This window comes from Siphateles boraxobius, unplaced genomic scaffold, assembly GCF_051911475.1.
Source record: "Siphateles boraxobius isolate OS27281-9 unplaced genomic scaffold, OSU_SipBor_1 57, whole genome shotgun sequence".
In the NCBI taxonomy this organism is placed as follows: domain Eukaryota; kingdom Metazoa; phylum Chordata; class Actinopteri; order Cypriniformes; family Leuciscidae; genus Siphateles; species Siphateles boraxobius.
This window is the reverse complement of record NW_027509183.1, coordinates 903,417-918,142: the sequence shown is the minus strand read 5'-3', so window position 1 is coordinate 918,142 and position 14,726 is coordinate 903,417. Positions and strand designations below refer to the sequence as shown.

The window sequence follows — 14,726 nt, the reverse complement described above, 5'->3', positions numbered from 1 at the left end:
TAGTTCTAGTTACAATAGAGTAGAATACTAAATTAGACCGTAATTAACACGAAGCATATCTGAACTACTGGATATTGACTGTTGATCACGCAACTTATTAAATTAATGGATACACCACAATAATAAAGAAACCTCAGCTTCAACATATATATTTACACACACACACACCCATATATATATATATATACATACATACACACATATAGGTGTGTGTGTTTAAGCATGGTGTTACTGTAGTTACTCAACGTGACCAGTTGTAGCATTGCTAACAGGCTAAAGCACATACATAAACGCATATATAGACTAACAAAAGTCAGTATAAAGTCTATTTAACGCTCTGTTCACATGACATGTCGTCACATGTGGCTTTATGGGTTTTAATATAAATATAAACACACAAATCGGTGTCAGGCCTCATCGCTCGCCGAACATTCATAACGTACGTTAAAACATAAATCACATCCACTAATATTCACATCTACTACAGCTATATGTGTATTAAAACATTCATATACGATCCAGAGTGAAATATTACACGTCGATGAATCAGATTATTGCAGATTGTACTTGGACAAAACAGACACGAAAGCCACAATTACCTTCAGCTAGAAAAAAAGACCGACATCCGGGCATTTGACGCATATATAGTCGTGACGTGATACGCTCGGGGTTTTGCTTCCGCTCTTAAAGGCACACGCGCTCCTTTTGGCCACATGACGGGCGCGCGAGTGCCGCTCATCGGGTGAGGAAGGTACATGAAAACCTTTTAAATGTTTTTGTCTTTTGTGAACTGTCGCAAATTGTACATTTGTATGTTGTAGAAGTGAACTAAAGTAATAAAGCAGCTTTAGAAACGGAAGTGCAAATTGGATATAGCTTTAGAAACGGACGTGCATAAACAAGTTAATGTTTATTTTGCTGCTGTTCCGAGAATTTGTAAATCGAGTTTTGTAAATTGTTTGAGTTTTGTAAATTGTTGTACAGGTAAAGAATGCATGTAATAACCTTACCCTATATATAGAATGTAATATAAAATATATGTAATATAAAGAATGTATATGCATACATATTGTACATGAGATTTAAAATGTAAAAAAGTGTGTATATATATTACATTCTATATAGGTAAGTTTATATATATAAATATATATATGTATAAAAAAGTATATTTTATTCGTGTGTCTATACATATAGTATACTGTATATACTTTTTCACATTTTAAATCCCATATACAATATGTATGCATATATATGCCATATTTTTTTAAGTATATATATAACTGATTTAGAATAAGAACATCCTTTAGTCTCCTCAGTTATTTATTTAAAGACTGGAAGTGCATCCAGAGGTCATCCATGTGAATGCATGTACTACAGCAGATCCACCTTTATTATTAGTAATCTGTATAACTTCATCTATATTAATAAATCTGCATACAAAGAGGGAAAAAGTGAAGGCTGCTGAACATTACACAGTGTCGTATTATACAGCTCATTCTTTATTGATAAGCACAGTCAGGGCTCTGGTCGGTGAACATGTTTAGTCAACATTCTATGCAAAATCATTTAGTAAAGTCCATAATCAAGAGTTTTTGTTATATGGACTTGAATCAAAACAAAATGGCTATATTACATTTCTGGAAAGCATGGTTAATCCAGGCTGATGTTGAATTAGGCACAGAGACAAAAGTACAGCAAGGCACATTACTTCCAGCATCACTGAACCGTAACCAAACGAGCGGCTCCATCAGTCAATCACATGATCCTGGAGTCGTTTTACAAGAACTATAATCATGTGCAAAATAAACTTTTTATTCCACGTTGGTACACAGACTATGTTTTTTTTTTACAGACTTTGGGACGGTGTGAATTAGGTTTTGAATTTGACTTGATTTGTTTGCAGCAACATGTGGGTGTGTGTGATGTTCTCAGTTTGTGTTTTCCAGGACAATTGCGATTCCCTGACCGCCACCGATGCAGGCAGAGCCGACCGCATACTTTCCACCGCGTCTCCTGTGAACAGAGAATACAACACATCACATGACTTCATGCAATATAAATATAGCAATGCATGATCGGATTACACAACCTAAAAATGGCACTCGAAACCCATTTTACTGCCATAATGTGACTATTTCTGAGTGAAACAGGATATTCAGATTTAAAATGAAAACCTTCATTTTTGATTTTGCTTATAATCTATAAACACCATTGTTGTGTTATTGTTCTTTTCTGATTATTAATGAATGGGCTGATGTCTTTACTGTATGTTTTTTATGTCTTTGATGTATGCTTTTATTAATGTTTGTTGAAGATGATGTATAGCACAATCATTCAACAAGTGTTGTTTTAATTAGGGCTCTTTATTCTTGATTAAGCAAAAAAAATTGACGTTCCATGATGATGCTTATTTTTCAAATGTGTCATTATTTTCTATAACTGCAATAATCATTATTGTTAACCAGCATTAAATTACTATGTTAACAACTTGCAAGCAGCATTCCATAAACAATGGCTAAATATCTATTTGACTCATGGAGACAAAAAAGTAATTTCATAGGCAAGTAGAATTACATGTAAAAAAAAAAAAATTCTTCATGATAATATGCATCAATGAATGATGTAGTTAGATCAGAAATGTGCATTCAGAAAGTCATTTCATGTTGACTTTGAACAGGATCCATGTGAATACATCACAGTAGATGCGTTTTCATCCGCCTATTTTGATGCAAATTTTGAGATATTGCATAAAAAAGGCAGGATGGAAACGGCAAGATGCACATAACTTTTAAAAATGAGCATAAAAACATATGCACTCAATTGAGGCGGATTATTTTTTTATCCGATAAGAAAACATGCATAAATAAACTACAATAGAAACATATTTACTGAATACATCCTCAATGTGCAACAAAAACCTCCCTCAATCAAAGTTGTGATTGGATAACTAAACTAAGCAGCGGCCCAATCGCATCATAGCATCTCAAAAGTGTGTTTCTGAAACGCCTGAGCAAAAGTCTGTCATCAGAATGATTTGGTTTAATTCCCTCCAGAAGCGTCTCACACGATTGTGTTCCCGAACACCAGCATCCGAACGCAAGAACATGACAGCGTTTATAACATTTCGTCTGACGCTCTGAGACGAAAGTCATTTATAATGGAGGAAAAAAGAGCCACAACTTCCATTTTTATTACAGATATTTTGTGTCAGTTTCCCAGGAAGTGACGATTTTGTGCTCTTGAACACATGGGATGGATACGTTGCCTATTTGCAAGTGTTTTATGCAATATTCCAAGTTAAATTCACCACTTTGGATGGAAAGATTGTCTTTACCTGAGCTCGTGAACGAGGTGCGCAGTGATTCTGGTCCCAGAGGCTCCGAGCGGGTGTCCAATGGCGATGGCTCCTCCGTTAACATTGGTCTTCTCAGGGTCCAGGCCCAAAGCTTTACCCACTGCCAGAAACTGAGCAGCAAACGCTTCATTGACCTGACAGATACATAAAACAGATACAGACAGTCAAACCAAAAATTATTCAGACACCAGATATCATTTTTTTTACTAGTGGGTGCAGGACACTATAGTTAATTTATGTAAGTGAGGAGAGCAAAATAAAGTAAACTGTGACATATTATACCCAAAAATTCTTCATACAGTAAAATTTATAAAATTTTGGGTCCCAAAATTATTCAGACACTTTGACCTGACCATGTTTTGCTGAAGTGTTTTTTCTTTAATTGCTAAGCACCTTTTTACACCTCCCACCTAGAGATGCCCACCTTTGAGATGCCCACCACAGACTGAACAAAAAGAAGTATCGCTTGGTAATTGTTTGAGCTAAATCGGTATTATGTAATTGTGTAGTTAAATTAAACAGCCGACAGATATTCAAACTTAATTCATGTGTGAGACAGTCTAACAGAAGGATGGACAAAACCAGTGAAATATCACCTGATTTGATAACTGAGTTCTTGTCATATTTCATTGCCATTTTTTAAACTATAGCGAATAAACTGATAATGTGAGAAATGTTGAAGGAGTCTGAATAAATTTTGGTTTGACTGTATATGAAACCCTGCTTGACCATCTTTGAAAAACATCACTCTAGGAAATCCACTCTTCATCACTCTAGTTAACATTTAAGTGGGCATTCTCTGAAGTTAAAAAAAGACGTCAACTCATGCATAGTGTAATGAGCCTAATTAGAAACCTAGAGTATGTAAATATTATTCTACCTCCACCAGGTCCATGTCTTTGAGTGAAAGACCAGCCTTCTTCAGGGCTTCTGTGATGGCAGGTACAGGCCCTGTTGTATTTACAAATATTATATAGTTAATTATTTATTTTCCCCCTGCTAAGTATAGAAGAATACGTTGGTGGATATTGGACTCACCAATTCCCATGATGCTGGGATCACAGCCTGACGTGTGATAGGCCACAATTCTAGCCAATGGTGTGAGTTTGTGAGCCTTCAGAGCGTCCTCACTGGCTATGACCACAGCAGCAGCTCCATCAGACACGCCCTGTGGGTGGAGCCAGTGACATCATAAAGACATGCAAATACACTGCAAAACACAAAATGACTAGTGGCACTGCTGACTCACATTTACATTTTTTATATATATACACAGAATATATGATTGATAAGATTTTTTTTTTTTAAAGTCTCTTCTGCTCACACAGGCTGCATTTATTTGATCATAAATACAGTAAAAATAGTAATATTGTGAAATATTATTACAATTTAAAATAATTATTATCTATGTGAATGTTAAAATTAAATTTATTCCTGTGATGAAAGCTGAATTTTCAGCATCATTACTCCAGTCTTCAGTGTCACATGATCCTTCAGAAATCAGTATAATATGATGATTTGATGCTCAAGAAACATTTCTGATTATTATCAATGTTGAAAACAGATGTGCTGCTTCATTTTGTGAAAACAGTGATCCATCTTTAAAAATAAAGAAAAAAAATTAAATTAAATCGATCAGTAAACACTGATCACAAGTGACAGTAAACACATTTATAATACTACAAAAGATTTCTATTCAAATAAAATAACTTTTGAACTTTCTATTCATCAAAGAATCCTGAAAAAAAAACTGTTTTCAACATTAAGAAACGTTTCTTGAGCAGCAAATCAGCATATTAAAAAAGATTAATATGTCTCTCTGACAGGTGTTTGGTTCTGTTCTGCACACCGAAGCGTTGGCAGCAGTGACGGTTCCTCCTTTCTTGAAGACGGTGGGCAGCTTCGCCATCTGCTCCAGTGTGGTCTGCGGACGGGGGTGTTCGTCAGCCGTCATGGACACCTTCCCTTTCTTGGCTTTCACATCGATGGGTGCGATCTCAGCGTTGTAATACCCAGCCTCATGAGCTGCAGCAGAGAGAGAGAGAGAGATGTGTGTGTGTGTGTGTGTGAGTGTATAAAGCGATCCAGTGCTGGGCTTCTGGGAGGTCGATGGATTCGCTCACCTGCTTTCCACCTCTGCTGCGTCCCATAGGAGTACTGGTCACAGTCGTCGCGTGTGATCTGGTATTTCTCTGCCAGGTTTTCTGCGGTGATGCCCATGGGGAGCTTTATGTGCAGATCTGTCAGTCCTGCCCACAGTGTGTCTTCCAGCTGACACACACACACACACACACACACACACACACACACACACACACACACACACACACACACACACACACACACACACACACACACACACACACACACACACACACACACACACACACACACACACACACACACACACACACAATTCAGAGCTTTATAAACACTGTACTCCAAAATCTTACACTAAATATACCCTGTAAATTTAGTCTAAAATAGTAGTCTAATGACTACTATAAAATAATGACTATAAAATAATGTCTAAATAAATATGCAGGTGTTCTTAGCACTGGTTACTAGGATTTATTGGGCATTAGGATAAGGTTATTTTTAATTTTGAAAATATTCAGGAGTTTTGGTCTAATTTATGCTCTCGTTTAGCTATAGTTGTCCAATCCTTTCATTTAAAAGATATGTTTTTATTATTATACTGACACTACCCACATTGTCTTTGGAATATCAGGAAAATGTTTCTATTTCTTTTTTTTGTTTGGTAAATTTATCATCACTTCTTAAGGCCTCATTATGCTTCTGCGTCAACTCCACGGTGTAGCTACGCCGCCACTCCTACGGCGTCGTGGCCGTTTCATGGTTCTGCGTCAGGTTTATTGCATCACGGTGCATCTGACCAATCACAGCCGTTGTGGTCTGCGTCGCCTCGACGCTTAGTTACAATTTTTTGGAGGTGCACGTCGAGCAACGGCGGAGGGGTTCGCGGCGACGCAGAGGGGTCTGCGGGGGTACGCCGTCGATTCGACGCAGAAGCATAAAACAGGCTTTACAATCGCACAGTTTTTGATTGAAGCAGACTCACTTCTCAAATCTCTTTAACTAGTAATAATTCAAAAAATGTGACTGATTACTGCAGCAGTATGAGAGATTTTTAATGCTTAAAAGGTTTAGTCTGCTTTCCTCTGCTTGTTAATGTTGTTTTTTATTCATTGTATATATATATATATATATATATATATATATATATATATATATATATATAATTTTGAATAATAATAAAAATAAATAAAAAAAACATGTCATGGTCCCTTTAAATTCAGAATCATTGATCACCATGATGATCTTTACCTTCAAATCAACTCCAAACTTTGTCCCGAAGCGGATGTTCCTGACAGCGTAGGGAGCTTGACTCATGCTCTCGGAGCCGCCACACAGAACCACCTCTGACTCTTTCAGGTAGATCTCCTACAGCACAACACACACTGATCAGCATCTACTGTGAGGAAATTACTGTGCCGTTTGGGTTTCATTTGGGTTGATACCTGTGCTCCATTGATTATAGACTGGAATCCAGACCCGCAGAGGCGGTTGACAGTCAGCGCCGGCACTGGGATGGGAACGCCACACCGCAGACCCACGTGACGCGAGATGTAGGGCGCGTCAGCAGAGCTCTGAATGACAGAGAGAGAAAATAAACAATAAAACACAAGTTCAACATTTATTAGGTGAAAAAAGAGATTATATCCTTATAGCAGCAAGATAGATTGATGCCTGTCACAAAAAGAGGGAGGAGTCGACTAATCAGTGATGCGCTCTCTCACACACACTCACACACAGTGAATTCTAAATTCTACTAATAATGTATGTATATGTACATATATGATGATTGGAAATGCTTTGGCAATACTTTGAAACAATTGTCATGCCAATAAAGCCTATTTTGAAGTGAATGAGAGAGAGAGAGAGAGAGAGAGAGAGTCACTAAATTCCAACAACTTGAACCAAATTTTATGGCATTACCAAATTCAGAAAAATTAAATCATATTTTGGGAGAAAACTCTAGCTCAATCACAACAGCAGCAAAATATGTAACAGACACAAACTACGAGAGTCAGCCAGTGGACAAAACTAAAGTCAGAAATATTCATATCTTGTCTGAATGAGAGATAGATTGGCAGACCTTCTCCCCTGCGTTATCAGTTTGATATGTGCAAATAACTTTTAAATTAGTCTGGATTAATCATAAATCTGAATTGAAATACTGCTTTTCCTTGGCATGTTACAAAAGAATCAAACAGTCATTCATTCAATCAGTTATAATATTTGATGCTCGATTTTACTTGCATGTGGATACAGTACTTGCATGATTTGTCTTACACACACACACATATATATATATACATACATACATATATAGATATAGTATGCAAGTAACTACATGCAAGTAACTATATATATATTAGATAAATGACTGAACATTGGATTAAGTCAGGTTCAAAATTCTGGTTTCATTTTGTTGACATTAGAGTTAAAGTTTTGGATTTCTCTTTTTATGTCAACAGTCAAAAAATATTTTGAAAATGTCAACAGTCAGAAAAAAAAAGTTGACCATATTTATAGGAGTAAAATGTCACATAAACCTCTGTAAAAGCCTTCTGAATATAGATAAGAAATTGTAAAGTTTGGTGTGTGTAAAGCTGCTGAAGTGGAGATTTCTGACTCTCAGCTTTAAAAGATATATTTTGTTGAGTTGAAATCTGCAGATGCAAACAGATAAAGTAAACCTTTAATGTAAAACGGGTCGGAGGTCACTCGTCATGCGTCAGGTCAGAGGTCACTCTTCCACTGGAACTAGACTCACGTACAGACGTTTCCAGAAGCCAGTGATTATGGTTTATAAAGTTATAAATATGGATATTTTTCTTACACAAATGCATGGCTTCGCTTCAGAAGGCCTTTATTAACCCACTAAGGCTAATGAATTACTTTTATGATGGATGGATGCACTTTTTTGGCCTTAAAAGAGAGAGAGAGGACAGAGAGAGAGAGAGACCATTAACTCCCATTACAAAGCTTGGAAGAGCCAGGATATTTTTTTATATAACTGGGATTGTGTTCGGCTGAAAGAAGAAAGTCATACACCTAGGATGGTTTGAGGGCAAGTAAATTACGGGATAATTTAAATTTTTGGCTGAACTAACCCTTTAAATAAGTAACTATGATGTTTTCTTTCCACTAGCCTGAAAATGAACAATGTATGTCAGCAAAATAACCCAAAACTGACCTCAAAACAAAACTGACCAGTGCATGTATTGTCTTAAATTTGAAATATACTGCATATCATATCCCACCTGCATGACATTTCCTATGATGATACTGTTGACCAGCTCCGGCGCCACATTCCCAGCAGCGAGAGCAGCTTTAGCCGCGTGTTCAGCCAGATCTGTGGCGCTGTGGTCCTTCAGAACGCCTCCATACGTGCCGAACGGCGTTCTCTTGGCCGAGACTATGAACACACCTAGACAAAAACAGACAAGAGATCTGCTTAGATCTGGCCTGCGTTTCCCAAAAGCATCGCAAGCCTGAGGTGATCGTAGAGACCACTGGTGGCAATTACAAGGCTTACAATGCTTTTGGGAAACCTAGCCCTGGTCAGTAGTTTCTTGCAGTTAATATCAAGAAAATCAACACTTAACAATATGCAAAAATGTAGAAATGCTGTAACCATGATACACATTTTATACACTAACATACATCATTAAAAAGAGTAAACATTACAAAAGCAAACAAGACTTTTAATGTGTGTCACTGACCTAACCTTTAACCTAATTCTGTCAGTAATGACTGTTATATGTAGTTTGACCTGATGCTTGATTTTTCTATAGAACAGGTCACTCTTATTTTTTACTTATATTTATTTCAGTTTTGATTATGATAATGATAGTGATGATTCAAAATGAAGCTTTGAATCTCTCAATAATTAGCTGAAGCCACAATCCCTTTAAATAAACAGTAAATTAACTGCACACCCATGAATATTCCAGAGCTGGTTAATTGTTTGGGAAAATAAAACGAGAAAGTAAATTCAAATAGGAAACAGAAGGAAAGTATAACAATAAGTGACATTGAAGTTCAAGTGCAGTTTGTGTTGGTGCGAAACAAACCAATCATTCGCGTAGTTTCAATATAATGAACTTAATTCAAAGTAAAATGTATAAAGTTTACTTACCTCTCAGGAGAGACATGATAGTGATTGTAGTTGAGATGGTGTTATTGACCGTTTGAGCGACCCACACACACACACACCGCGCCGACCTTTCACCCACTTACCCTCAACATTCACTTCACAACATTCGACAAACCTGTCAAATATTACACTACGCTAAATAATGCACATTTTACACGTAAACTTACATTAAATTATCTATGTAACAAGTATGATATTTAATTTTGCCGATATGGGTCGAAGATGATGATATAGTAATGCGGAAAGTGCGTATGTAAAACGGACGTGTTTTTTTACCATGACCTACAGATTCGCATTGGCCACCGGAAGGTGTAAAACAGTTTTAATTTCTCATCATTAATGTTTGTAAAATCGATATTCCTGTGAATTATGGCGGGGATTGTGTGTCGTACTGCAAGCCGGATTATATCGAATCAAGCATCATGGTATGTATTTGACTGTAGAAATCCACGTGTATCTGATAATATGAGTATTTATTTTGTAGAGGTCATGATGATGATGATGATAATAATGATAAATCACTCTTTTACAGTAGCAGTTCTGTGGTTGCTGTCAGACACAGTCACTGGTTCACATCAATGCTTTCCCTGAAAACCTCAGTGCCATTAAGGTCAGTGCAGATACAAGTATTAAACACTATTCCCTTATGTAAATCACCATAGTTTCTTCCTAAATATATTTACTGCAGTTCCCTTGCATATATGGAAATAGCATAGGACTGCCATATTTCATGTACCATGTAAACATGATTTTCATGTTACTACAAGTTACTTAAAATAAAACCATACGACATTTACCTGCTTTTTGGTAGTGTTAAAACAGTGTAACCACCACTGTTATTATAAAACAGACATTTATCTCATGGAGTTTCCATATCAATTTATTGTGATTTTAACTGTAGAAAATACAGCGCTTTGGCCTGAAAACTGTGGACGTACCATGGTAAAGTTTTTTAAGGGTGTTTCACTATAGTAAATGTTGTGATTTCTGTCTTATCCAACAGAGCAGAGCCCAAGAAGAAGAAGAAGGTGGACCCGCGCCGAGAGATAATGATGAAAGAACGACTAAAGAAGAAGCTTAAAAAGCTGGAGAAAGTTCCTCCAGAACTGATTCCCATCGAAGACTTTATTACATCAGCCAAGAGCTTCGACGAAACCAGGTAAAATAACTGGACGCACATACTTTATCCTTTATTTTCCTGTTTTCTAAATGTTTAGAGGACTAGTAAAGTCTATGAAATGACACAAATTGTGTTTAGTTTACTACTGGTAGGAGTTTATTTATTTGATCAAAAATACAATAAAAACAGTAATATTGTGAAATATTCACTGTCACCCCCCCCCCTTATTGCGCATAAATGCAAAATACAAACTTAATACAGACCAAAGGTTGGTCTCTTTTTAAAGAGGACACTAGCAAGCAAGCAATTTTATTTATATAGCACAATTCATACATCGAAGCAATTCAATGTGCTTTACAAGGAAAAAAAATAACATTTAAAAACATCAAAACAAATGAAAACATCATAATAATACAAAAGAATACATATAAAGATTAAAAATAGGATAAAAACATAAAGCTATAAGGTTAAACAGTGTGGTTAGGTTTAAGTGCTCAATCATAGGCACGTGAAAAAAAGAAATGTTTTTAACCGGGATTTAAAAATCGATACGTTTGGGGCACATCTAAGATCTTCTGGTAGTTTATTCCAGTTGTGTACAGCATTGCTAAACGCAGCTTCTCCATGTTTAGTGTGGACTCTGGGCTCTACTAGCTGACCTGTGTTCATAGATCTAAGAGCCCTGCTCGCTTTATATTCTTCAAACACTAATAAAAATGAATGTGCAAAAAAGTAATATAAGTTTAAATTTACTTTAAAGCAAATGTACTAAACATTCTTATTTTATACAAATATATTTTTTAGAAAGTAATTTGGACTTTAAAAATGCTATAAAATCAAAGCCATATGTCTATCCAAGTTGTGTTCCAAATTTGAAGTTGATATCACAAAAATCGAAGTTCCTGTGAGATTGTGTTTTGGCGCTACAATAAAAATAGCAACGAGTGACGCCCACATTACGTTCTCCTTTAATACATTTCTCTCATAATATAATTTTTTTTATCACAGTCACCAAATATGAAACCTTGAGTCTCAAGACCTTTCCAACCATATGTGTTTTATTAAGATTAGATAAAGAATTGTGCTGTACATTTTGTAATATTAAACACAACAGCGCCCGCTTAAGGAAATTAATTCGGACACCATTTCCATGATAAATGGTGTCCGATTTTAAAATGGTTTTCACTGGATGAATAAATACTGAGGGTGTAAGCATTTGAATGATACCTAATTTATGATGATTAATAAAATATGTGATAGGAAAAAAGGCAATTAAAAAAGAGCACCGAGCGTCTTTGATATTGTCAGTTAAGGGGTTAAAATAACTGTTTTCTTTTTTAATATATTTGAAAATGAATTTTTCTGATTCAAAGAATCCTGGAAAAAAGTATCATGGTTTCCTCAAAAAAATTAAGCAGCAAAAACTATTTTCAACATTAATAATTAATATAATAATAATAATATAATGAATAGTAATATGTACAATTATATAATAAATAATATAATAATCATATAAATAATATAATCATAATTATTACTATTATATCATGTGACACTGAAGACTGGAGTAATGATGCTGAAAATTCCACTTTTATCGCAGGAATTACATTTCACAATATATTCACATTGAAATTTTAGTGATATTTCACATTATTACTGTTTTACAATATTTACAATGAATGCAACCTTGATGAACACAAACCAAAAACATTAAAACAATCGTAATTATCCAAACTTTTGACCAGTAGTATTGTACTGTAGACACCAAACACGTCAAACAAACTTCTTATATTACGAACTTTTTAATGACTGACTTTTTAATAAAATGCTTTACATACATGGCATTAAAAAGGGAGGGAAAACAGACCGTAGAATAAGCGTTATATACACTGTGATTAGATGTTTTTAATGAATCTGGTTCCTGTTTTCTGCAGGATCCGTGAGGCTCCAGAACTGTGCTTTGAGGAGAGCGAGCGCAGAGCTCTTCTGCTGAAGGAATGGTCCCGATACAAGCGTTCGCAGCACCAGACGGAGATGCACGAGATCCAGGAGGCGCTGGAGGCCCAGAGACAAGCGCTGGAGGAGCTGAAACTGGAGTCAGAAGAGCTTTATAAAGCAGCCGTTAGTCCCGATACAGACATCTTCCCTTTCCAGCACGACGGTCCCTGTTACACGCCGCCGGTTACAAACTACGAGGCTCCAGAAGGCAAATATAACGACATTACGCGAGTGTACACGCAGTGAGGCCGAGTTACGGCTCCGAGAAGGGATACAAGTGTTGTTTTCTGGGCTCATGACTGATGTGAAAAACATCAGAGAAACAGACTGTGAGAATGAAGAGCCAAATGATCTGGATTATAATGTGTTGTTCTTCGTCTGCTCCATTAAATCAGCCGTTAACACACCTGGAACACGAGGACAAAGAATAAAGTTTTTGTCAATCCTTGATGTGGTCTTTAAATCATTTCTTTCATGCCTTTATTGGGATATTTAGCTGTATGTCAGTGACTTTTAGGTGGTCAGTCACAGAATACATATATATAATTACCCATTTACATATTCATTTCTGATTTCTGTAGTGCAATAAATAAGATCTCCAGTGAAACAATAAATGCAAACTCTTGTCATAAACACATATATAGAATTAAAATGCTTTAAACTGCAAAATTAGGACTTTTGGATTGAAAGAGTTAAAGTCCTTGTGTAGTCATGCTATCTGTTTCTGATGCAGAAAAGTTAGTTCATGCATTCATGACCTCGAGACTAGATTACTGTAATGCTTTATTAGCTGGTTGTCCTGCATCTTCAATAAACAAGCTACAGTTAGTCCAAAATGCAGCTGCTAGAGTTCTTACTAGATCAAGAAAATATGATCATATAACACCTATTTTATCATCTCTACATTGGTTACCTATTAAGTTACGTATCAATTACAAAGTATTCCTACTGACCTATAAAGCCCTAAATGGTTTAGCTCCTGTGTATTTAACAGACCTTCTATCGCCTTACAATCCATCGCGTTCTTTAAGATCACTAAATTCGAGGCTTCTGGTCATTCCTAGGATATCTAAGTCCACTAAAGGAGGGAGGGCGTTCTCGCATTTAGCTCCTAAACTCTGGAATAGCCTTCCTGATATTGTTCGAGACTCAGACTCGCTGTCCCAGTTTAAAACTAGATTAAAGACGCATCTCTTTAACCAAGCATTCACTTAATGCTTAACCTTTAATACTACTGCTGAATCAGTTCGAATGCATTAACATTATGAACATCAGCTATGCTAATTATTTCCCATCTGCCTTTCTGCTGTTATCTCGGGACGCTAGTCCCGAGGTAAATAGCGTTCGTCAGCTCCAGTTTGTATCCAGCCTCTCACGGAGACTTCAGATGCCCCAACGCCTGTGAAGAGACGACTCGACGCCTGTGAAGAGACTACTCAAAGCCGGCGATATGTTATGCCATAAATTAATACTTGATTAACTAACTGTATTTTTCTATGTACATTTCCGAAATGCACTTTCTGTAAAGCTGCTTTGAGACAATGTGTATTGTGAAAAGCGCTATACAAATAAATTTGAATTGAATTGAATAGTCAATCATTTTATCTCTTAAAACTCATGTTTGATCACCTAAATAACATTTAAACGTTTTTTTCGTTGAAAAAAAATTCTTTATGCCTTAAAATATTTTGAATGTAATTCGACACCCTTTCCTCATTTAGCATAGGCAGTTCTATGAATATGCAAATGAGCCCCGCCTCCACTCACTCAGAGATCAACTCCTTGACGATCACACGTTGATTTGATTGGTTACCATATCTATGATTGGTTACAAGGTAGTTTGTGACGTCAGAAACACCCGCGATTTCAAACCGTGTTTTTGAGACTGTCTTTGGTTCACTGCAGTTTTAAGGAAAAATACTCAGCAATGCTGTCGACTTATGAATTTACACATGTTTTGTCTTAAAGCATATTAAAAACACCACATAGACATATAAACAACTTTA

At 36.2% G+C, this 14,726-nt stretch overlaps 2 protein-coding genes across 3 annotated transcripts; one reads left to right on the top strand and one right to left on the bottom strand.

Moving 5' to 3' along the window:
- Positions 1 to 1,478: 1,478 nt before the first annotated feature.
- On the bottom strand, positions 1,479 to 9,712 carry acaa2 (acetyl-CoA acyltransferase 2). Its single transcript, XM_077206922.1, has 10 exons — positions 9,585 to 9,712; positions 8,707 to 8,873; positions 6,898 to 7,026; positions 6,704 to 6,820; positions 5,479 to 5,626; positions 5,205 to 5,380; positions 4,394 to 4,523; positions 4,236 to 4,306; positions 3,335 to 3,489; positions 1,479 to 2,013 (listed from the first exon to the last, which is right to left on the bottom strand). Exons 1-10 carry the CDS (start codon positions 9,598 to 9,600, stop codon positions 1,929 to 1,931), a joined length of 1,194 nt encoding a protein of 397 aa, XP_077063037.1. The 5' UTR covers positions 9,601 to 9,712; the 3' UTR covers positions 1,479 to 1,928.
- Positions 9,713 to 9,862: 150 nt separating this feature from the next.
- On the top strand, positions 9,863 to 13,170 carry mrpl40 (mitochondrial ribosomal protein L40). 2 transcript variants are annotated; one of them, XM_077206928.1, is made up of 4 exons: positions 9,863 to 10,027; positions 10,135 to 10,212; positions 10,606 to 10,761; positions 12,657 to 13,170. In XM_077206928.1, the coding sequence occupies exons 1-4, from the start codon at positions 9,972 to 9,974 to the stop codon at positions 12,964 to 12,966; spliced, it is 600 nt and encodes a 199-aa protein (XP_077063043.1). In that variant the 5' UTR covers positions 9,863 to 9,971; the 3' UTR covers positions 12,967 to 13,170. The 2 variants fall into 2 exon arrangements, with proteins under 2 accessions (XP_077063043.1, XP_077063044.1); XM_077206929.1 differs by having other exon boundaries at positions 9,877 to 10,027; positions 10,138 to 10,212.
- Positions 13,171 to 14,726: the final 1,556 nt, after the last annotated feature.